Source organism: Eutrigla gurnardus (assembly GCF_963514095.1).
Source record: "Eutrigla gurnardus genome assembly, chromosome: 4".
NCBI classification, from domain to species: Eukaryota; Metazoa; Chordata; class Actinopteri; order Perciformes; family Triglidae; genus Eutrigla; species Eutrigla gurnardus.
Window position 1 is genome coordinate 26,497,683 of NC_139918.1, and position 25,389 is coordinate 26,523,071.

Here is a 25,389-nt window from a genome sequence, read left to right on the forward strand (position 1 = left end):
GTGTTAGATACCAAATACACAGCACAACGTTTTCTGTGGTGTTCCTCAGGGTCTCGGAGTCTTAATGTTGTTATCTATTTGAGTGATTAAAAAAATGATTCAAATTTAGCACCAAATCTGTGTAACGAATGATATCAAGCTAAAGGTTTATGCAACAACTTATGAGACAGAAGTGAGTGTGGGAACGGCATCATATACTATACCATTAAAATAATCTAAGTAGGGGTGAGTATTGGCAAGAGCCTCACGATACGATACGTATCACGATACTTTGGTCACGATACGATCCGTATCACGATATCACGATATAAATAAAGATGAAAACACAAGTACCTGCATATGTACATCAGATGAGAGGACAAATTGAGTCAAAACTATTTCATTTAAAACAGCCTCTGCATTTTATTTTAATTCCCATAAAATTCACTGGAATAAATATTGAAAATAAAATGAAAAAGGATAAAGTACTGCATTCACAACACATCTAAACGTGAATCTTTTTTGTTTTGTTTTAATCGATTTTTGGAGTTGAAAAATCGATATTGTATTGGGCGGCAAAGTATCGCAATATATTGCCGTATCGATATTTTTACCCACCCCTAATTCTAAGACATTTTCATGTTTCTGATTTTTATTTCTGATTTCTGACGAGAAAGATCGGCTAATCCCCTAATAATAAAAAACAGAGTCTACGTGGGTCTCCATTGAAGACTCTCTTACAAGCTCTCAGCTGAGCACACACATTCATATCGAGCATGTTGGTGCTGATACAGACAGTTGGACATGATGGGTCCTCGTAGAAGAAGAATAAGTCGGCGTTTTATGGGCCGATCAGAAGAACAGTCGTGTTGAACCCAAGAGGTCTGTGAGACCAGCGGGGAGCGCCAAGTCTGCCAGATGGCCGATCCAGCCCTGGATCCCAACACAGCAAGACAAAGTTGGTTTACTAGAAAACAACGAAGGAGTGTGTTGCTTTCATGTGAGACGCTGAAGTCGTGATTGCTTAAAAGAACCCACGAAACAAATGGGAAGGAAATCCAAACCCAAATTATGTTGAAGAATAAATACATATTTGAGCGCCAAAATGTGAGTCATTGTGACGACGTCGTCACTCGATGCTTTCTGGGCTTGGTGTTGGTGTCTCATTGGACTTCGGGAGAGTTAATAACACGTCGTGCTGAGTTGTGAAAACTGGGAGGGAGATGAGAAAAAAAAGTACAAACGAGGCGCTGCTAGCGGCTGCTGGATCCACCGACGGCGGGGGAAAAAAGCGCAAAAAATCGGAGGGAATGTTTTCCCTCCAAGGATATGAATTCCTGCCCGCCTCTGGACAAAACGGGCTCAGTAGCTTCTAATCATCAGAAGAAAACTCCAGCGCACAGCAACACGAGTGAAGTTGAATCGCTGAAGAAACGGATCAGCTGGAAGTAACCCCGCGCTGCGGTTGGTAATTTTAATTGAATGTTGCCTGAAAAAAAAAAAAGTCCCTGAAAATGAAATCCATTTTCTGAGTTAAAGCAAAGATAAGAGAGACTATTATCCTCTCAGAATAATTACGTGCAGACGGAACGCAACGGGAATGATGAAAAAATAAATAAACAAAATGAATCACAGCAGACTCATCCGTTACATAACAGGCCTGCTTATACTGCAGGAGTCACCTTTGACCCCCCCTCCCCTCGCTCCGGATGGGTGCTCGTCTTTTTAAACGACAGGAAACCGTGAAAGTGGACGCTACCTTGAACAAGACAATGACCTGTTTAAAGGCATCATAAACAACGAGGCCTTTAAAGCAGAGTGAGGGAGGGGGCGGAGCTTATCTGATGCCGTTTCACCCTATCAGATAAGCCGTGTGGAGGGGGGCGACTGCCCTCATCAAGACGGCGGTGTTTCTCTTTAAATGGAGAAGAAGATAAGATAAGCTTGAATGGCATTCACTTAGTTGCAGGTGCAACACGTTGCGGTGATGTTGCACTCAGACGTGCTTCCTGCGTTAGGATGCTCTCGTCTGTCTCCGCATCTTTGAAGAGGCAGACGCACAGGCTGGCGTTTTGCATTTGAAACCGATACCGACGGGCAAGGTCACTGTCGGGGGGTGGGGGGGGGAGTACAAAACTCTGCATGCTGAAAGAGAGAACAGAAGTGAGGCTGGAGGGAATAAAGACGCGTCTTCCCTTTTTATTATCAGAGGTGAAGTGACTGCTGCTGCTGTCAAATACAGATGAGCTTGTGTGCATTTTGACTTCCAGGTCTGAAACATCAAAAGATGTTTAAGGGTCTGCTGCTGCCGACTGCACTATAGCGCTTTCATGAATGTATGAACGAAACACTTTACACTTCAAATATTCAGAAGGTTTTGGCTGCAGAGACACGAGAAAGATCTTACCAGAAAAAGTGTGAGGAAAACAAGGAAAAGGTAAAATGCAGGTGAGGGGTCTTCAACTTTTTCTTCAAGAAATATAATAATTATATCGCTTCACCTCCACTGATGGAACAGACATTTGTTTTTGCAGAAAATGCAGCTAAACGGCGTTATGCAACCGGAATTATTGTCAAGATGTTCTCTCTTGGTGTACGAGCAAACAGGAGTTGATTTTCCTGCGAGGCACCTTTCCACCTCAGCGATGGTTTCACTGCCGGCAGCTCCGTTACGTAAAGCCGTGAAGTGGATCGGTGCCGTTCCATCGGCTCCCCGTGGCCTCATCCAGAGCACAATCCAAACTCAATGAGTTGACAAAACAATTCAGAGCAATTAACACCCACTTTATCTCTCTCTCAGACACAAACACACACACATCAACACACAAACAAACACACACACACACACACACACACACACAAACAAACACACACACACAGATAAACACACATGCAGGGGTGGTTGTTTTTTTCTCCTTTTGGCTGTGCAAACTTTTGTCTTTGCTTCAGAAATAAATATTTTTATTTTGTCCTGAAACCTATATATATATATATATACACTGTATATATATATTACTGTATATCTTGTTCAGAACATCCAACTTAACATTTCTTTCTGCAGCATTTCAGTATGTGTTATTGCTTTTTGTATTTGACTCATCTATGTTTAATTTTTTGTTAACTCCACTTTTCTACAGCTGACTATATATATATATATATATATATATATATATGGAGCAGACACCTGTGAACTGAGGTCATAGGAGCTCATTAAATATGCAGGCGGAAGTTTAGAAGTCGGTACATTAACATTCAAACTGACGTTTTCGAGCCAGGATGGTGAAATCAAACAGAAACATTATTTAAAAAAACAAAAAACAAAACGGAAATCAAGCTGCGTCGAATATATCTGCCGTTGCTACGCTGACGCGCGCGCTTAAGACAGGTAACGCGCACGAGCGCATCACGAGAGGGCAAAAAGGAAAGCTCGTGCGCGGTCCTACCTGGTCCTGCTGCTGCTGCTGAGACGCTTTCACCGGCCCGCTCGCGTCTTTTCCAGAAGTCATGGCGGTAAAAACGGGAAGAAGAGGAGGGAGGAAGAAGAAGAGGAGGGAGAGGAAGAGGAGCGCTCAACGACGTCCGCTGATAACAGGTGCGGAATAATGAAGCGGAGCGCGAAGGCGAGGAGAGAGGGAGAGAGAGGGAGGGAGAGAGAGAGAGAGAGAGGGGGGGGGGGGGCGTACCCGGTGATTTGCTCGAATAATGGAGAGTCGTGGGTGCAGACAGCGCAGGGTTCATGTGCAGGAGGAAACTGTGGCTGCTGCTGCTGCGATGTGGGAGGTTCATCATCACCCTCCTCACTGGGCTCCTCGTCCTCCTCACGCACCGCCTCCAGCTGCACGTCTATGGTCTCTACTGCTATCTATTCAACTTAGTGAGGACGTTAGATATCCTTCCAGCACTCAAACATGCATCAAAATCCAATAAAAAAATGGATTTTACACATTTTGCAAAACAAAAAAAACTTGCAAAAGTCTTCTCTGCAGCCTCAGATCGCAATCATGTCTATTTCATTTACATTTAGGGCATTTAGCAGACGCTTTTGTCCAAAGCGACTTACAATAAGTACATTTGTCAAAAGAAAGAAACCACAACATATCATTGCCGATAAAGTAAGAGCAAAAAAAAAAAATAGAAACAAGTGGTCCTCCTCTGAGTGTTCAGCAAACATACCTTAAGAACAACAGTGCTATGATTAAAGTGCTATAGGTAAGAACATGGAAGTGTTTTTTGTATTATTTCTGCATTGCTTTAAAATAAAACCCCCAAAAAGTACCCATCGTAATATAAAGGCGGGCTCAAGGTCCCCCTGCACCTATATTTAGTTGTACCAGGCTTTTTCTCAGCTCTGAGCTCACAGCAACTGATAATATAGAGAGACCCGTCGGCCCGGATCGGATCACTGTGGCGCTCATTACTGGCAAGTCCATTACACAGGAAATGGAAGGCAGGAATCAATGCGAGGAGGAATACTTTCAGGTATCCGTGGGGTGATTTCTTTTAAGTCTTATCTTGGTTAAATACACATAAAGGGCTGCTGCATCGAGGAGAGGGTAGAATTGCATTATAGCTATTATAAAAAAAACAGATTCCCTCCACTATATTGTATATGGATGCTGCTGTATTGTCTGCCAATAAAACAAAGCGCCGCTGCTGCCGGCCTGGCTCACCACGCTGCCGTCCTCCCACATAGAGCAGAAATAGTTCCAGTTCCTAACAAAACACTGTTTGCGCTGCTACTCTCTCACCGTGTGTCACATCTCCACACACACACACACACACACACACACACAATCCACATTCTTGTTAGCACAGCTTGCCTGCCTATTTGTGTTGCGTGCACACACACACACACACACACACACACACACACACACACACACACTCACACACACGCAGCCCTCTTGTTCTGAAGAGAAGCTTTTCTTCAGAAGTCATGCACAGTCTCTGCAGAGCTCCTGGCCTTTTGAACCAGTCGTCTGTTGGAGGGAAAAGGAACTGAACAATCTCAGATAAGGAAAGAGAGAAAGTCCGTATAGTGTGAGCGTTCGGCAGTCAGGGGGAGAAACTCAGTCGTACAGCTTTAATGTGAATGTTGTTCTCTCTGGATTCATTAATTAGCAGCAACACGCAGAGCAAAACTCCAAACTGCAGCACCAAATTATCTCAAATCCATCACGGTGATTATCATAAATGAGACAGTCAATCATGCAATCTGTTGATTGCTCGAGGAAATTAAAAGGAGCTTATTCGGAGATCACACCGTTGTTCACACTGCTTACTTCAGGAATCAAGACGGCGGAGATGTGGAGCGCTGCCAGATCATATAGTCGGAGTGAACCGCAGCAGCCCAGGAAACACTAACTGGAGTCTTAATTCTTCAGGAAATCTTTTGAGCATCCAGAAATCTGTGCGCTCGTGTTCTGATCGTCGTCAACGCTGTCGGGTGTTCTCGTACGTCTCCTGCAGAAGATGCCAACAGATGTTCATGTAAAGTTTGGATGCACCGATCCGTTCTGCCGTGACCGGTCTGATCTACATCAAATATACAGTTTCTTCCTCAATGTCTTTTAGAAAATCTGGTAGTTTCCGCTATCGGTTACATTTATACGGTCACTAACTACTTTTTAACGTCACAATAATCTGTCATGTCAAGTCCCTCGCAGAGAGGTGTTCATCTTTAAAATCAGTGATTCGATCGTTGGGAATCTGTACCAGAGAGAAACAAGTCAGATGTGTGCAGAGATTCCTTACTGAACTGATAGCGATATATATATATATGTATATATATACTGTTCCTGTTGCACTTTCTTCTGACAAATGTACTTGTTGTAAGTCGCTTTGGATAAAAGTGTCTGCTAAATGACCGGAATGTAAAATGTAAAACGGCGTCAGTAATAAAATACAAAATGGAGCCGAGAGAGGGCAGCAATATTCAGAGAAAAGTAGTGTGCCACTTTATAAATATATATATAGGCGATATAAACAAGTTGCTTGGTTCCGCTAATGTCGGATGGTTGCCGTTGCTATGACAACAAGTGAAAACTGCCGCTAGCATCTTAGCCCAACCGCCCCGATCAATAAACACCCATAAGATGACAATTTGGCCTCAACAATAAGCATCAACATCATCACCCTAAGGACCTTAACGAGGCGTTGTCACGCGTTGTGATGGATTAATTCGAAAAATAAATGTACATTCATGGGAAGCTGGTTGTTTGCATCGTAATAAACTCGCAAATTTGCCACTTTATAAACTGTTTCTGGTAATATTGCTATATATTATAGAATTAACAATAATACAAAAGGTAAGACGACGGGCACCATCAGAGATCGCAGCTCTACTCAGCTCTACGGCGTCTCTGAATGTTTCAGGGTCAGAATAAAAGGGAAGGGGACGGAAAGAAATGAAACAATAGAAATAATTGTAGAAAGAAACGCATATTTGGGTGGCAGGACTTTAAAAAGGCCGTACCAAAAACAACATTTGGCGGTGTGCAGCTCCACACGTATCCTGAGGGAGCTGCAGGACCAGCCAACTCGTTTCAGCACCACGGCTGTGGACAGCTCCACTGCCTGCCTCCCACTGAAAAACATTCAAGCAATCTAATCAGGATTCTGATTGTGTGTGTGTGTGTGTGTGTGTGTGTGTGTGTGTAAGTGTAATTGGGTCTGTTCTGCAAAGATAGCACAATAAATAAGAAACACAAATTAAATGAATTGCACAATTTCAGATTACATTTTTAATCCTCAAACGTGTGACGGTGTGCTCTCCTCTCGCCAAAGTGCTTCCCACAGTGGCTCAGTGACGGATTAGACTCAACTCACCGTCAGAAGAACGGGCAGCGCCGCATAGAAACAATTTGGAACAAAGTTTTTAAAAGGAGAGGTGAAAGTCAACGGGACATTTTTACAAGATAAAGACTGCATTAAACAAAAAGCAAACACGGGGAGCAGAGAGACGAGCCGAGCTCTCGTAAACAAGGAGAGAGAGGAAAAACCCAAACGCAGCGAGCGGGTGCAAATAATTGATCATCACAACACACGTTCCTGGCAGATTCCCCCGGCAACAACAAAATAAGAGGCAACACATAAGCGGGCTTAATTGGAGGAAGGGGAAAGGAAGAAAAAGGCAGCCATGGGGTCAGAGCGAGCCAGCGGAGCCTTTTTGTTGTGCTCATTTAAACCACATTTCTATCAGCTAATTGACAACGTTTTCATTTATATTCACTTGTATCATTTAGCGGTTGATGCTTTGCCTGAGACGGCATCTCGAGGCAGCCCTGTCGAATAAATCCAAAGCCCTTAAACAAGCACTTTGCACCAAGCAATGAGTGTGCAGCCCCCCCTCCGCCCCTCCTTCTGTCTTAGGGACCAACAAACGATCATTTATTTAACCGTCAATAAACAATGTGGAAGTCTTTGACTGCGTGCTAGCGCCCCCCAGTGATCACTCGTTGTCTGGCATCTCCTGGTCCAAAATAAAGAAATAAATAAAGCACAGGACAATTACTCTTTGAATTGTTTTTACTCCAGGGCTTGTGTTCATTTTATTTTACACACACACACACACACACACACACACACACACACACACACACACACACACACACACACACACATTGTTTATTGTGATGACTTGGCTGGTGGGGGGCCGTGCAAGTTATTAAAAATGCAGAGCATGTCGCTTGATTAACGGCAGGAAATGTTTCCTCATGGAGGAAGATTGTGGACGGAGAATACAAAAATATCATGTCATGGCCGTCAGAGAGAGAGAGAGAGAGAGAGAGAGAGAGAGAGAGAGGAACAAAAGGCCAGGGCCGTGTTGTTTGATAAGCGATGATTATCAGCTGTGCTCTCGAACCAACCAGCAGAGCAGAACCAACAACGCCAGACGGCACGCCATTATCCACCATGCTTTTGTGTAAATGCATCCCCAAGGCTTTTTTCCCAGCACGCTGACAAGTGCATGATGATATCATCAACACCTGTGCAATAATGCAACCTTTGGAAATAAAGCGTATCATTTTACTACAAACTGCGTTTGTGTTTTTTTTTTCCTTTTGTCACTGTGTTTCAGCTAAAATCCAGTTTTTTCGATTTTTCAACACTCAAAAAAAAAAGATTCATGTTTCGACGCGTTGTGAATGAAGTACTTTATCCTTTTTCATTTTATTATTAATATTTATTCCAGTGAATTTCATAGGAATTAATAAAATGGAGAGGCTGTTTTGAATGAAATAGTTTTGACTCAATTTGTCCTCTGATCAATACCATCTGATGTACATATACAGGTACTTGTGTTTTCATCTTTATTTATATCGCAACTTCATGATACGTATCGTATCGTGACCAAAGTATCGTGATATGTATCGTATCGTGAGGTTCTTGCCAATACTCTAGGGAGCTAGAACAGTCTCATAATTCATAAATGCACACAGAAATTCATAAATGCACAAAAAAGATTTACAAATGTATTTGGGGATTTGTATATACATGTGACTCAAAACACAAATACATTTTCAATGCACACACAAATATGTTTCATTTCATATGTAAGTAAAAAATATTCACATATAAAAAACAAGATTCATAAACATATTTCCAATGCACACACAAATCTAAAAAAAAATCACAAATACATGAATGTTAAAGTATTTGCAATCTTCATCAAATACGCATTTGGGGCTTGTTACATTCATATATGAACTGTTGGACCTGTATTTACAAAGTGCTTTTAATTTGTAAACCTCCCTGCATTTGTGTGTGAAACTTTTGAGACTCCCCTGACGTGACTCTGATCCACAAATGCGTTTTTTCTAAGAGGAGGTTGTCTGTAGCCAATCAGATGTCTCCCTCCTTTACAGCCAATCACGTGAGTGTCTCCCCCAAAAGTCTAAAACACAACTCCGCCCGCACCGGTTCATCTTCCCCAGAATGAGGGAATAAATTACTTCCATAAAATGCTTCTTTATAAAAGAAAAATAGATATTTATATAACTGTACACCTAATCTATACAGCATAAAGACAGGGAGCACAGGAAGAAGGGAAATTATCTCCAGAAATAAGGTCGATTCTGGCTCTAGCACCCATATCCCTCCAACGCAACGCACTCACGTGATTGGCTGTAAAGGAGGGAGACATCTGATTGGCTACAGACAACCTCCTCTTAGAAAAAACGCATTTGTGGATCAGAGTCACGTCAGGGGAGTCTCAAAAGTTTCACACACAAATGCAGGGAGGTTTACAAATTAAAAGCACTTTGTAAATACAGGTCCAACAGTTCATATATGAATGTAACAAGCCCCAAATGCGTATTTGATGAAGATTGCAAATACTTTAACATTCATGTATTTGTGATTTTTTTTTAGATTTGTGTGTGCATTGGAAATATGTTTATGAATCTTGTTTTTTATATGTGAATATTTTTTACTTACATATGAAATGAAACATATTTGTGTGTGCATTGAAAATGTATTTGTGTTTTGAGTCACATGTATATACAAATCCCCAAATACATTTGTAAATCTTTTTTGTGCATTTACGAATTTCTGTGTGCATTTATGAATTATGAGACTGTTCTAGCTCCATAATACTCACCCTTACATCTAACGGTCATTACCGACGTCAGCATGTTCAAATGTGACCTTTAGATGTAAGTATGAGGTGTATTTAATACTTCAGCAGATACGCCTCTCAGCAGAGCTACTATTGAGGTCATTTCATCTTCATTTTTGTCTGTGAATTTGAGTATGTAACTGGCTAATTCCAGTATTTTCTCATCCACCAGATTTCCATCTCTCTATATCGTATTTTTCTTTAACAGTGGAAGAATCTGTCATTAAATGAATTCTCATTCGTTGCAAAGCGGCCACAGAAATAAAATGTAACCTGAGCATTTCAAATCTCTTTCACCTTTCATACAGAATTTGAACCACTGGCTCTAAATTTAAATCAAACACTGTCTATTTTAAACCACTCTCATGCACAGCCGCCAAAAAATAAATCAGAGAAATTAAAGATGGCCACTGAATAACCTTAAAAATGTGAGCCCATAGACACTGGCTATTGTACAAAGCCTCACAGTGCAAACAAGAATATGATCTTGTATAAGTCTACCGACCTATATTTATTTTACTATTATTATTATATCTTTTTCTGCTCTTATATTCTGTCTATAGTAGATACTCATTTTATGACCATGGCATATCGTTGTAATGCTTAATGTGCTGTGTTCTTTACTTTTTTTTCCCTTTCTCTCTTCATTTTATATATTTTTTTCTTTTTTCTCTTCATTGAAAATCAATAAACATATTTTTTTTTTAATTAAAGATGGCGGTCAGTTCAGGAACAAGCTGTGTTATATTCCAACTCAATCATCACGTCCACTCGGCCCCAGTGACGCCTCTCAGCAAAGCATCACACCTCCGTCGCCTCCTCATGTGTGGCTCAAAAATCACAGCTTCAGGATGGAGCCGGCGGAGTGCACCAAGGATCATTACTGGACACTTCAACGTCATCAATCCGGCCCTGAGAGAAAACGCCCACGCCTGTCAAAAAGGCGGAGAGGGTTTCCAGACTGCAGGCGGAGGCTGTTTCTCACTGTCTGGACGTTACAGAGGGGTAATTAACAAGTCCACGAGGCTTTAATCAAAGCCTGATTAGTCTTTTACCAAGAGAAGCCTTTCAGGGAAGCAATCCATCCAACATTGTCTTGTCTGGAATTTGTAGCAACAAAAATCATTACATGAATGTTTTATCATTCCCTCCGTGACCCCATCAATACTTAACAGTTGTTCTGGGAAGGCTGCCCTCTGGCCAACTCGCTGTTTAAGTAACAACCGCAAAAGTTTGGTTCACATTACTCCATGTATTATCATTATTGTATTATATAAACCTGACTGCTGTACTTAAAGTCTGGAATTATTACCTTGTGGTTGATTGCCTCCACCAACTACTCATGTTGACTTCACATCCACTTCCGTCCATTTGTGTGATATGATATAAAATATGACATTTATCCGCAAATTTGAAGATATTCTTTCCCACTGAGAATAAGTTTATCGCTGTGAATTTTCATCATCATATCGGATATCCTAAATATCGCCATATCGGTGACTTGAAAAAGCGATAGCTCGCTATGGTGGAAGTGACAGAAAGAGCCTGATTTTTAAAAAATACAGGAAATAATAATTAATAATAATAATATATAATAAAAAAAACATTTAAAAATGCATTTATCATTCATGTAGGAAGATCTAATTAGTTATGAAAAACTTATTAAGCATTGTTTTTCAGAATTTTTTTTAATAATCATGTTATTTTTTACCATATAAAGAGTTTTTAAGCATATTTTTATGATTATCGGGATAATATCGCGAATCACAACATGCCTACTCTTGTTCTAAGATGTACTAAAAATAAATCTCGCACACTTTTTTCCCGAATACTAAATAGCATGTGATTACTTTTCCCAATCAGCTGACACGAGGTAATTATATCATCCAATCACAAACCAGATTCCCATCCGATGATTTGAAAACTCAAGTTCCAAACCTCACAAGGAAGCATTTCTATGTAAAGTAGAATTTTTTGCAGTTGCACTTTTCCCATCGTGACTGCTGAATGAAATATATTCACTCGGTATTTCAGCTGCATTTTTAAAGCCCCTTTGCACATAATATTGTTTATTATTCAAACAGCGTTGCTGCTCCGACTCACGACTGTAAACTTTACGCTCTACAGTCGACTGTGTCGCCGTGTTGCCCCATAAAATGCACGTTGTATACCTGAAATATTCGCTCCTGTGAACCCAAAACAACATCCCGCTAGACCTCGAATACTCGCACTCACATCTCACAAATCCTCTCCCGAGGAAAAAAAAAAAAAGATCTCGACTGCAACAACACGGCGCCGAACGCTGGGAACGGGCGTCTCGGCGAATGCCTCCAAACTCACAGAGAAATAAAAGATCCATCCAGATCATCGTCAGAACAAAATCACATCCACGGGGACCAAAATAGGATTCATCCGAGAGAAAACCGCAGCATCGGAGAAAAATAACGAAGGGAAAAAGAGAGCTTAGGTTGCCAATAACGGATCACAGTTTGGCCTCCACAACAGATCTCAGGAGTCAATTTATAGGATCTGTCCAAACTCTGTTACAATACCTCCACCTCAAGGCTGCTGGGACCAAAACCTCCACACATTTAAGACACTGGAGCAGGAAAATACTTCCAGCTTAATGCTCGGAAACTGGATGAGGAGGAAAAAGCTCCTCCAGGAGCCGCAGGGGCAGAGCAGGACGTTCAGCACCGCCGATAGTCCGAATGAGATTTGCAGTCGAATCATAGCATGTGGCTCAGAGGTAGAGCGAGGCTTCCTCCAATCAGAAGATTGGCGGTTCGAGTCCCGGCTCCTCCAGTCTGCATGCCGAAGTGTCCTTGGGCAAGATACTGAATACCCGTGAATGAATGAGTTAGATCCTGATGTGCAGGCGGCTCCTCTGCCATCAGTGTATGAATGTGTGTGAACAGGTAAAAGTGACTGAATGAAGCGCCTTGAGTAGCTAGTTAGCTAGAAAAGCGCTATTTAAAGGCAGGTCCATTTAGTCGACTATTCGGGGGTCACCCCTAATCTGGCCACTGATTTCACCCATCATGCTTTGCTTAATTCGGACCATCCTCAAAGATCAACCCCGGATTTAAGAAACAATAAATACTTGCCGGACGCCCAGATGTCTCCCGCTTCACTGACTTCAGGCTTCAACGTTTCAGGCTGCATATCGGACTACAGGCGGCTTTAACACAGTGATGTGAAACCAAGTGGTTAAAATGGTGGTTTCCATCAGAGGAACACGGTCTTGGAACACTAGCAGCTCATATCAGAAACTGTGACAATTACACCAGCTTTAAAAAGACCCTGAAACAGTGGTCGAAAACAAGCCACACCTGCTCTCATGGGCAACTCTTCGTCTTTTTTTCCTTTTGTATTGATTTCAACCTTCATGTGAATCGGGACTTATTTTTGTGAAAAATGTCTACATGTTTTACTTTTCTCTCTCCCTTTATTTATTTTTTACATTTTTTTGCCATGGTGTGTTGTCTGTATGTTTTTATCATTCCTGCCTTAGGACGACGGACGAATTTAGCAATTATGCTAACTCCGTCATGTTTACATTGATGCTCTTTGATATGTTAATTAATGTGCTAATCAAATAAATAAATACATTTAAAAAAGGGTAAAAAATCCAAGTGACAACACATTTTTGGAGCCGGGAGCGGCTTTAATCGTTTTTTGTTGAATAATAAATTATTATTATAAATAATTCTAGTCAGCTGTGTATATCGTCTGAAGCTAATGTGTGGAAAGTTGCAGCAACTCATTCCATCAAAGTGTCTTTTGTGTGTGTGTGTGTGTGTGTGTGTGTGTGTGTGTGTGTGTGTGTTTGTGTGTGTGTGTGTGTGGGGGGGGGGGGGATCCAAAGGCACCTCTGTGGTCAAAAGGGAATTAAGCAGACAGATGTTGGCTGAGTGGATACGACTCTGGTCATAAAACACAACAGCGAGAAAATGATGTCAACGAGGAAACAGTAAAGTTGCTCATTAAGTATGGCACATGGGCATATATATATACATATAAATATATATATATATAAACACAGGAGAGGAGCGGGGTGAGTCAGCATGCATTTACAGAGCATTAACCCATCTGCTGATCTAGGTCTCGTAAAAACAGACTTACGAGCCTCATGAACTTTATGTTTGCTCATCAATGGCCTGCAAGAGACTCGTAAAAACGAACAGAAGCGCAAAGTTTAGAGTTAACGCTGCATTTTGGAAAGTTGTTATGGAAACGCGTTGGAGATGAAGCGGGTAATAAACAAGGAATTAGCAGCGAGCGTGTGCTGCATCTTCAGATCGAGGGGTTTACAAAAGTCATAGGTGTAAAAAAAAAAACATAAAGAAAAGAGAAATCGGTGCAAAAGGAAACGATAATGAATCGCATCCGAGGAGAGGATAATTAATATATCAGTGGCGTTCTGTTCTTATTAGGAATGGAGTAGTGGAGCTGCAGCGGGGAGTGATTAAAAGCTAATTAGCAGCATCTGAATGAAGAGTGCTCCATCGTTACGCAGCAACGGAGGGTTTGAAAAGGTTTTCATCATCCCGCCACTCCGCACCGCCAAGGACCTCCGCCAAATAACACCCGAATAAATAAATAAAAACCCAATCTAGTTCATGTTTTATTATCCTCTCTCTATCAGCTCTTCAGACCCAAATGAAGCTTTTCACACACACACACACACACACACACACACACACACACACACACACACACACACACACACACACACACACAGAAATTCAAAAACACAAAGCTATTCTAGTGTTTAATTTACACCAGCATCGATTTTGGTTTAAAGGGCCGGTTCACCCAAATGGCCATCGCTGATTAGCACGCTAACAATTGCCAATTAGCACTAATCAGACAGGGAAGCTGAGGCTGGTGGTTACGGGTCACATGGTACATTATTATGTTCTTCTTTGTCATAAAAACAAAGTATTGTTGTTGGGTGTTCATTTTGACCTGATGACAGTATTTAAAGTCAAGTTTAGAGATGAGCAAATTCACTTAGTTTCACATTCATCTGCCGCATTTTGAAGCCAATTCGATTTTGATTGAGACAATTCATTCAATCCCAACGATGCCAGTTTAGAGTTGAAGAGTCAAAGTGATTAGGATTCATCCTCTTACATTACATTTAACACTCGTAGTAGTAAAAGCAGTCATAGTGTCCTTAAAAACACAGAAAATATCCCTCTGCCAGAGCTCTCGGTCTCTCGGGGGGATTTTTGAAAAAACACTCGTGTCAAACTGGTATCATGTCGAAACAAATTCATATTTCAGGCATCAAGGCAGCCACGAGGAGGAAAAAATAAACCCAGGACACCCGGCGAGATCAGTATCAGCCGCTAAGCTGTAGCCGGAGTCTAGAAAAGCCAGACAGCGTCTCATCGCTGCCTCGTGTTCTCCGGCGTGACGCCGACAGCATCGAGTGAAACGCCAGCATGTGTGTGTAATACATCCTTAATGAGAGAGCGTCCCTGAATGCATCACTATATACAGCTGCTTTTACCTCCATTAAAGTGACGTGGGGGTTTAGTCACGAGGGGGTGGGGTTCAAATCAAATCCTTGAAAGCGCGATACGCAGCCGTCCTTAAATCTGGAGGACGAGGATTAACGGATAAAATAGAGCCCGTCTGTCGAGTGTGTTTCTTTTATATGATGGACGGTTTAATTAAATCACATTTGATTGGATGAGGTCGAGATGAGTCATCATACATGTTTTCACCAGAGGGAGTGGTAGGGATTTAAAAATGAATTAAATCTCATTTTTTTTTGCATATAAAAATACAGAAAATCCACACAGGGACAGGAATGGACTTTTTCTTTTTAAGATAATTTTTTTGGACATTTTATGCCTTCGTTTGAAAGAACACAAGGACAGGAGATGTTCCTTAAAAAGCCGAGGCCACCACCAAGTAAAAAGAAAAATAATTAAATTCATTCTTTTCTGACCTTCACAAACTAAATTCAACATTACTGAACTGAATAAAAGCTTCAAGTTCAAACATTCACCTAAATTTGTGTTAATGTTCATAAGATACCTCAAAAGACTAACTCATGTTCTTCTTCCAGTCGTCGTTGTTTAGATTTCGTTATTAGATTTTATTTTATCGCTGATTGGTTTTAATCACAAAAAGGTTCATCCTGGTGAATTTTTATTATCGGGATCTCCGGACTTGAAACGCTCTTTAGCTCGCAACCGTGCAAGAGTAGTAACAGTGACTGATTTAAAAAAAAATAGTATCATGTCACAAAAACATTAAAAAGAGTCTTATGCATGCCTTATTTTATTATTTATTTATTGTTTATTTATGAAGGGAGAGTTGCGATTTATAATGATCTCATTTGAATATTTGTATTTCACTCAAATGGATGTTCACTAAAAAAAATCGTCCTCTCTGTGATGCAATAAAAAAGTACTTTGTTTCTTAACGACGTGAGGTTTTATTACATTAAGGGCACCTTTATACATAACAGGGTATTTAAAGAAACAAATATTTCCCCCATCGTTTTCAAAAGTTGTCATTTACATCAATCCGCATAAATACGCCGTCAAGCGTCATTATAACGATGCCAAACCTACGGGCTGCAGTGTAGGGAGAAGGATAAAGCCACGCAAGCCAATCAGAATCCTCAGAAGAACAACCAATAACACGAGCGACTTCCTCTAAAGTTGACACGACAACACATAACCGGTTATCAGAAATCTCCACTTTGGCCGGAGTTTTTAGAAAGAATCGTTTTCCGTGATAAAAACAGGGTTTTCATGTGAATGAGAGGCCAAACCGCATGGAAATATCTGCGTTTTCCTTTCTCGTAAACGGGACCTAATTTGTAAGTTTGTCAACCGCAATTCTTTTTTTCGGGATGATCTCAGCATAAAGTCTCGGTATCGTCCGATGCACGGCCCGGTCCAACTCTGTCGAGGGGGGGGGGGGATTAAATATGCATCTCGGTAAAAAAAATCAAGCTGATAGTGCAGGACGGGACTGTGAGAGCACTCTGGGCAGCACAGTGCAACCTTTGCTTAACCACAATGAGTGCGTATAGAGAAAGTGCATTAAGGTATTTCTGTGCTGGATCCTGTGTGTCTGCTTGGAGTTTTTTAATGTCTCCACCGTCGAGTAAGACACTCAGGGGAAAATATATTTGGGATTCCACTTCAGCACACAAGCAGATGCTGAATCAATAAATGAATTTCACTCCATCATACTTTATAGAAACCGCCATGTACTCCCAGTTTAACGTCTGTTCACATCACCGAGCTGCCCTTCAGCCCCCCCCCCAAAGAGCCCGGCGCTCTAAAATCTACCCGCTGACACGTTTTCACTTATAATGACTGTGATTTTACAGCAATCTCCAGCAACAACAACTCACAATGCAGGCTGTCATCTGAAGTGCTCATTATATTATCAGACAGTTTGAAAGATAGATTTAAAAAACAGCTCTGACGCCGACTCGGCACAAAAACAGCACTTTTAAAAATATCCTTCAAAGTGCTCAATGAGCAGATTGATTAAAAAAAAAACAGCATCGTCGGAAAGAAGCCCCCTAAAAGATACAAAAAAATGCCTCGTACCTGCAGAGATGCGACACACTCACCTTCCACAGTCTCTCCACCCGGGACAACTTGCGTGACTTCATGGTGGCGGCGAGGCTTCGAGCACGAGAACGGGTTGAAGGAGGAGTGATGCCGACGCAGAGAGAGCGAGCGAGGCAGTGAAGTGAATAATGACCTGATCATAAAGGAGACACACCTCAGCTCTCAGTGGGAATAACTCCTCAGTCAGCATCTCCGCACTAAGTCAGAGTGAGTGCCCACGTGGGCGGGAGCTAACGTGTCATCCGGGTCACGGCGCTCTTTGAAGCGCTTCTTTCCGTTGGCGACTCGGACTCGCTTTTTAGGCGTTTCATTCTGGATGCTTCCTCGGTTCTTTTGGTCTTCAAAAAACAACAAAAACAAAAGCGAGTCCAGGTCACCTGTGATGAAGCTTTTCAAAGATGTGGACTTTTTTTCTCACTGCTTTCTCAGAGGAGGTCACTTTAGAGGAGGTCACATGAGAGGTCACGTCAGAGGAGGTCACACGAGAGGTCACGTCAGAGGAGGTCACGTCAGAGGAGGTCACGTCAGAAGAGGTCATGTCAGAGGAGGTCACACCAGAGAGGTCAAGTCATAGGTGGTCACGCCAGAGGAGGTCACACCAGAGAGGTCAAGTCATAGGTGGTCACGCCAGAGGAGGTCACACCAGAGGAGGTCACACCAGAGGAGGTCACGTCAGAGGAGGTCACACCAGAGAGGTCATGTCAGAGGAGGTCACACCAGAGAGGTCATGTCAGAGGAGGTCACGTCAGAGGAGGTCACACCAGAGGAGGTCACGCCAGAGGAGGTCACACCAGAGGAGGTCACGTCAGAGGAGGTCACGTCAGAGGAGGTCACACCAGAGGAGGTCACACCAGAGGAGGTCACACCAGAGGAAGTCACGTCAGAAGAGGTCACACCAGAGGAGGTCACACCAGAGGAGGTCACACCAGAGGAAGCCACGTCAGAAGAGGTCACACCAGAGAAGGTCACGTCAGAGGAGGTCACGTCAGAGGAGGTCACGTCAGAGCCCCGGGAGGAATCAGACATCCACACTAATCCCTGAAACTCAACCCCAGAGGAGGCGAGCAGGGAGGTGGGGGGGGAGGTGCAGCCGAAGCTATCGGCCCCTTCACAACAATCAGCACTGAACCACTTACCTGAGCCATTAGCTGCATCTTGCCGTTCAGCACGGATCAGCATTACACAACACGGGGCCGGAGCACCGGTTGTTTATCCCGTCTCCCTCCCAGGAGCAATTTACTCACAACACCACCTTTCTGGATGGATTAAAAGCATTCGGTGATGCAGCAGCAGTCCGATGCGACGCTCTATACAGAATCCCAAGAAAGACTCGAGGTCAAAGGGACGGAGACTGCGGATGCTAATACCTGAGTCGTTGCTTAGTGCTTAGCTCGAAGGCTTTGCAGAAATGTTCAATGTGACACCGTTGAGCTCATTCTGCTTGGGAATGAATAAAAAAAAAGCAACGCAGATAGAAAAAGCTTGAAATACTCCTCTAAATGACATCATCATCATCACCAGACACTGTCTGCTGTCCAAACAGCAACATTGCGGGCGTATTTATGTCTAGACGTTGTTATTCTGAGTGTTTACGGAGCAGCTACAGTGTTAGCATAGCCTAGCTCCGATCGAGCTGAACTCCATTCAGAAAAAACAAGCGTTTTAAAAGTGTTTTGCTTCTCATCTTGCAGACAGACTTGACAGACCATGACTTGAGACTTTTTACAAATTGTCATCATTATGTAGTTACTTCTGCATCCTTTTTATACGATTATTGCAATAAAATCACAGTTAAATTGTGGATACAGCTGTAGTAAACCAGCCGATGTGTGCCTGGGTGACATTATAAACTCACAGGACAACGTTTGGTTTCTCTGTGTATCTCGGACTTCCACAACATGTACAAAGCAGCAATAGCGGTGATTTCAGCCGGGATTGATGACACATTGTTGGTGTCTACATGGAGGTAAGCCCCGCCTCCTCTCCAGTGCATCTAGCGCAAATAAACACAACCGATCCTGTGGTCAAACTTGCGGAAAAATTGGCCTTCGTTAGTCAAGTTAAGAATGTCTTTGCTGGAGGGCAGCCCCACTTCCATCTCACTGTTTAGGATTTGCAGCCCACCTGCAAACCGATTTGTTTCAGCAGCTCTAAACCCGACCAGATGTTCCCATCGGGGATTTGGACCAGCAATTTTACAGCTTAAGAGGCCAAAGAATATATCAATGCATGTAAATTTAATAATCTCTAAAATATGGTTGAAGGGAAGCTGGGGGGGGAAACAGCTAGAACTACATATTTTGGCATATTTTACCTGTTGTTGAGGTTGAGGTCCACCAATAAAACATCGTGGACATGAAGTTATCCAGAAGCTTCCTCTGTGAAGCCGATGAGGTGCAACACATGAGCCATGATGTCATGATGCCTTCCTCCACACTCGGCATTAAAGTCTCTCTATTCCCATGATGCAACAGACAATGTGGTGAGGAGAGATCAATCACCCCCCCGGTCCGGCTTTCCCCATCTATCTTTGGTACGACATGACAGGCCTCAATAGCTCTCTCTCTCTCCACCTCCTCCTCTCCACCCAACAATCATCTCCTCCCCCGTCGCTGTTCTGCTCCATGTGAGCTCCACACTCAACCATCATCACAGAAACGAGCAGCTCGAAGGAAAAGTAATCTTTTTCCTCTCGTCCCTGGAGCTCCGGGTCTCACTCAGACGCCTGACTCTGAGGAACGGGGGAGAGATATTGACTGGAGATGATGATGATGATGTAGCTGCAATACAGAATGTGCTCTCCACAATGACAGTGACCTACATGCACCTGAACGCGAGGTAAACACACACAACTAATTCAACAAACCGACCAATCATTTCTAGCAGAAGTATGGAAACTACAAAACCCACCTTCATAGCTGCAGGGACAGAACTTTGCGCTCCCCCGTCGCCGTGCCAACACGGGAATGCACAGAAAGGTCTGGCGAGGACGCGACATGAAAACCTCGCTCATGTTTTATTCATGAGAAGACTAAACCAGAGCCTCGGAGGCGGCCGACGGCCGACGGCCCCGCTTAGTCATGGTTCGATCCATGACAACACACTTTTGTCATATTCTGTTTTCCAGCAGGAATACAACATTGGGATGTAAAAAAAACGTTTTTTTTTTTTTTTGCATATATTATTAAATAGGTGAACAATATGACCGGGGATGTGATCTTAAAGGATTAAAAAAGGGATTTTTAATGAGAACAAACACGAGAGAACTCTCTGCAAGAAAGCAAATGAGAGTCTCTGCTTTCTATCCAAGTGAACGAGGATTTTATTTGATATCTGAGAGAGAGAGAAAAAAATCTACGACAATTCAGACGGATCTCATGAATCGGCGTATGTATGACATGCCAACTCGTATGCCATTATGGCGTGTTATCTGTAAGCAATTCGTATATTTACGAAAAGTCATGATGCCACGTTGGACAATTAGCTCGACTTAAATAATTGCGATTCATGATATTATCCCGATAATCATCAAAATATGCTTAAAACTATTGAAATGCCACTAAAACGTCCTGGAATCACTTTGTTAAGAAACAAATATTTAAACTGTGTCACAGATGAGACACATCTGTTTTTAGTGAACATTCTTTTAAATGAAAAAACAATGAAATAATAAATGATATGATCATAAATCAAAAGGTCTCCCAGCTTAAATACAAGACAAGTCCTGTAAATGTTCAACCGGGCTCTTTTTTTGATCGACTTATTCTGGTATTTTTTTAGCTCCATCTGCTATAAAATCCAACATCTGTTGCTGCAAATGTACCGAAGCCAAAGTGACTTGTTGCTTCTGTCCCTCCAGGATTTATACGACCCCGTTGACTTTGCAGCTCTGCCCTTCTCTCGTCCATCCGCCGTGTTTGCATGTGTTCATGCACCGGTTCAGTGACGCCTCCCGGGGGGGGGGGGGGATATCATGGCGTGGTCGATAAGCGAATCTGCTCGTGTGACACAACAGATTACTGCCGCCTGGTCTCAGCTTGGAGGAAAGGCTTGGGAGGAACGGCAGCTCCACGCCGCCGCTCTGATTCTAACAGACGGGAAATTTCCTCAAAGTTCTGCCTTCATTATTAATGATCCTCTCTGTCTGATCAGAAATGTGTCAACATGAAACGTTGCTGCACAGTGACGGGAGGACGACAGTCTCAGCAAAACAAAACAAAAAGAGGGAAGGATCCAGTGCCTTGCTCAAAAACACAGGATACATTGGCTGCTCTCTGGTTTAATACACCCCCCACCCCCATCCTCTTTAATTAAATGTGGCAATTAGGCAAAGCCACTGATGATTTCCCATCAGCCTCCGCCAGAAAAAAGGCCTTTAGCCGAGTCTGTAGGTCAGGAAATCCCTCAATGACGCAGATGTTGCAACCTTTTCCATCCTGACGAGAGGTGACATTATGTTCCTCCCCTCGGATCCACGTTAGACTCTCTGAGCTTAGTTAGTTTGTTTTAGGCTTTACAAATAGTGTGTCTGTGTGAATCCGAGCCTGAGCTCACCTCCTGTACTGTACGCTGATGTGTTGCTGCATTGACTGGAACACAACAGTCTCTAGTGGCAAAACGGATACGGTGCATGGAAAAGCTATTTAAAAATATATATATAAATATTTCCTGCACATGCTTTGCATTTTAAACACAACACAGACTGCCGGATTAAAACCTCTGTTATGTCAAGAAAGTGCAGAGAAAAAAGGAATAAACGCTTGATCTACTTTCTCTTTCTTCCGTCCACAACGAGAGCTGCACTGATGTTTATCAACCACACATCTAATAAAGCCAGTCCTCTAAAGAAAAACACACAGCCAGAAGATATACAACAAGCAAACACTGGGAGGAAAGGAAATGGGAACAAGCTGGGTTCAAAGAAAGCTATATTTAGCGTCACATTAAGTTAAATAGGAATCAGATCCACAGTGAAGCTAATCTCTGGGATGTGACTGCCAAGAAGAACAAAAAATTATTTAAGACAAAGTGATTATTTTACCGCTTTAATATTTAATCGGCAAAATTTGGACCACCACAGATTACAGCCACTTCAGACTTTAAATATCACAAGTGGAGGAGGATCGTGAACGTGACTTGAATGAAACGCTCGACGGCTCGACGACAGCCGATGATTTGTTTGTCAGTTCACACGACGTTCAGAGAAGAAAATGCATCAACCATTCTGCTGGGTCTGCGTCTCATCGGGGAGCAATAAGGCTCCTCTGTATTTAAACACTGACTAATATCCACTGTCAGCTCGCGTGGAAATAAAGTAAATCATAGAGGGGGGGAGGCCCAGCCTTCCAGCGAGGCAGCAGCCTGCTGACGCACTGTTGACAGGTCTGTGGTGGTGGTGATGGGGGGGGGGTGATGGATGGCTCATCAACGGAGCGTTGAGGTGTTTGGGTGAAGGATGGATGAGCTGTTGAGAAAAATAAAACATTTAAAAAAAACTAAATAGCAAAATAACCGGGCGGCGAGCGAGCGCCCGGAGACGGGAGAGGCTGATATTCATACAGAGCCGGAGGGGAGGGACGAGGAAAACGCTGGTTACCGTGGACGCATGCCGACGCCGGCGCAGGTCGCTCAGCGTGTAATGTGAGAGCTGCGTCATCTCCAGATGGCAGTCAGAGTCACCAGCAGCAGCAGCATGTGTGTGTGTGTGTGTGTGTGTGTGTGTGTGTGCTCCCAGAGCGTATATACAGCCTCACCCTCTTCACCTTTGCAACCATGGCAACGGCGAGCAAGAGGTCTTACGGAGGATGCTGAGGATGCTGTCCTCCGGGAGGAGCTGCGTCTGGCGACAGCATGTCATCTTGTGTGTCCTGTCTTTTATTTCCTTATCCGTCTTTTATTTCATTTGGTTTTACTTTTAGTTCATGATACATCTTAATATGTTTGTCTTTAATTTACCTGCAAATAGCCTTTAAAATTTGGGGTTAAATGTTTTGTTTTGTGTCTCGAAGCACACATTTTGTTATGACGACGATCCAGCCACGACCTTAAAGCTGCTATGATCGATATTTCTATATTGAACAATGGATGGATGACTATGTGCCACATGAAAGGGGTCATAGATGATCTCACTGAGAATTACATCAAACTCTAGTTCCCCTTTCAGCATCCTTCAGCTCACCATATTCGTTTTTTGGGGCCTGAAACTTTACCATTTTGGTTCACTCTCACCACATTCATGGCATTTTTTTGGGGAGAAGCTCTAAAACCCAGTGTACATTCCCTGCTTCGCAGCAAACAGTAGACAGACAAAGATTTCCTCTAAAAGGCTCTCAACATGGCGCTGACAGCTAATGGTGCTTAGAGCCCTAACTGGCAGCGAGGAGCAACCGGAGGATGGGGCGACGTCATCAGCTGCAGCCTCCCCTGAATCACACATATGCTCCAGATACAACGACCACGTTTGAAGACAAAACAGGAGAACAAACAGTATAGAGGTCATGCTGATATTTCCCACCATGAAGTGACATTTCTAACAGGTGTTCTACATCTTTGCGAGTGCCGTGGTCGGATAGAACTGCAGGTAAAACACCACTTTATGTGCTGGACTGTGTTCACCTGAAGTATGCAGCTAGCCACGGAGATAACGAGGACCGCCTATCACGTCGCTTTCTTTCATCCGGCTGCGAGCTCCGTCTGGCTGATTTATCGGAGCTTTACGGACCTCGAGAAAAAGGAAGCGCACGGCTAAACCGAGACTCGGAAACTGGGCCAAGCGGTTTCACTCCAATTGGGAGTATCTTTAAGTAGAAGGCACAGTTGAGTTATAGAGGACAGGCAGTGTGTGTGTGTGTGTGTGTGTGTGCCCCAGGTATCTGAATTAAATTTTACACTTTAATCACATGGTCAGGGTGATTTATGATTCCCCTCCTTTTCTCACTCCTGTTTCCTGCAATCCGGTAACAGGATAACACAATTATGCAAAGTATAATTGTACCAAGGTGAAAACTTTTAAAGCAAATTCATTTCAGAGACAACGCAGGCATAACGGCGCTTTGCTGGATGAACTCAAACGCAAAGGAAACATCCTGAAATCTAAAAAAAGACAAAGCTCATAGCTAACAGCTCCTCGTCTTCATCCCCGGAGACGTTGCCTCGGTAACCTCAATGTTTCCAAACCAGCAGCCTCCTCCGGGAGAAGATCCTACTTTCCTTCTGTCACACGTAAATTCCAGTGATATACTTTTAATCAAAAATCTGTCCCCGAGGAGGAGAGAGGAAAAAATACTGAAGCAATATAGAGCCGCGTGCTGGTGTCAGATTATTGTAAGGCCTGTGGGAAATTAGGTTTCCCACTCGACTCGTGCTGATAGGTAAATATGAAGTGACAGTTGCCATAAAAAAAACACAAGAAGCAAGCAGCGACGTATTGAAATTCAAATGTTATGTTTGCTGATAAAATATACATCTTCTGTTATTATTAACAGTATAAAAATAGATGTAAGATTTAAATAAAACACATCAAGATCAGAAAGTGTTCTGAGAAAAACTTTAAACTTTAAAAGCACAGAGACAAAACCAGCTGGACTCCTAAAGTGGGAGCTTAAAGTGAAAGTGTGACTGGAAAACAACAACAAAAACTGCATTACCTCCTTTGAATCTCTGATTTTAACGACTAATAAAATATTTCTTTCCAGTTTAAGTCAGTTAGGAATGCAATAGAAAGTAAATATATCTGCTATTTAGACTGTGAGAATGTACCACACCATTTTTGTCGTACAAACATTTCACATCATTTTTATGCTCACTGGTTTTGTATTAATTTTATTGTATCAGTTATAACACAAACATATTTGTTCTTTTATCTGTGTTTCAATGATTTCCTGAAAGGTGTCATCTTGTGTTGCATTATGGGATTTATTCTTCCAGTTATGTGGCGTCTCCTGATGTGAGACACAAACAGAGAGAGGCAGGGTTTTTTTTTCCATTTTGCCCTTGCTTTTGTCTGCACACAAAAAGAAAAAAAAAGTCAATAGCAGCCAGGTGATAAAAGCGTCTAGGGGCTCCGGTCGGAGGGCGAAGATGTCGGCGTATTTCACCTTTATATACACAACGGCGATTAATTAAGGACACTTGTGGGTTTCTATTAGCAGTAAAGCTGCTGACGAGGAGAAAGAA

General features: G+C 42.6%; 1 protein-coding gene across 4 annotated transcripts in view; it reads right to left on the reverse strand.

Annotated features, from left to right (window-relative positions):
* LOC311012363 (A-type potassium channel modulatory protein DPP6-like) overlaps positions 1–25,389 on the reverse strand; it is a 71,586-nt gene that overhangs the window by 28,331 nt on the left and 17,866 nt on the right. Inside the window, exon 1 of one of the 4 annotated variants that reach the window (XM_084007800.1) lies at positions 3,423–3,517. The exons of the other annotated variants lie outside the window; for them this stretch is intronic. Within the exon in view, the coding sequence (XP_083863926.1) occupies positions 3,423–3,485 (63 nt within the window). The 5' untranslated portion in view covers positions 3,486–3,517. Of the gene's footprint in view, positions 1–3,422; positions 3,518–25,389 lie in introns of those variants that run through there. 4 annotated transcript variants of the gene reach the window in all.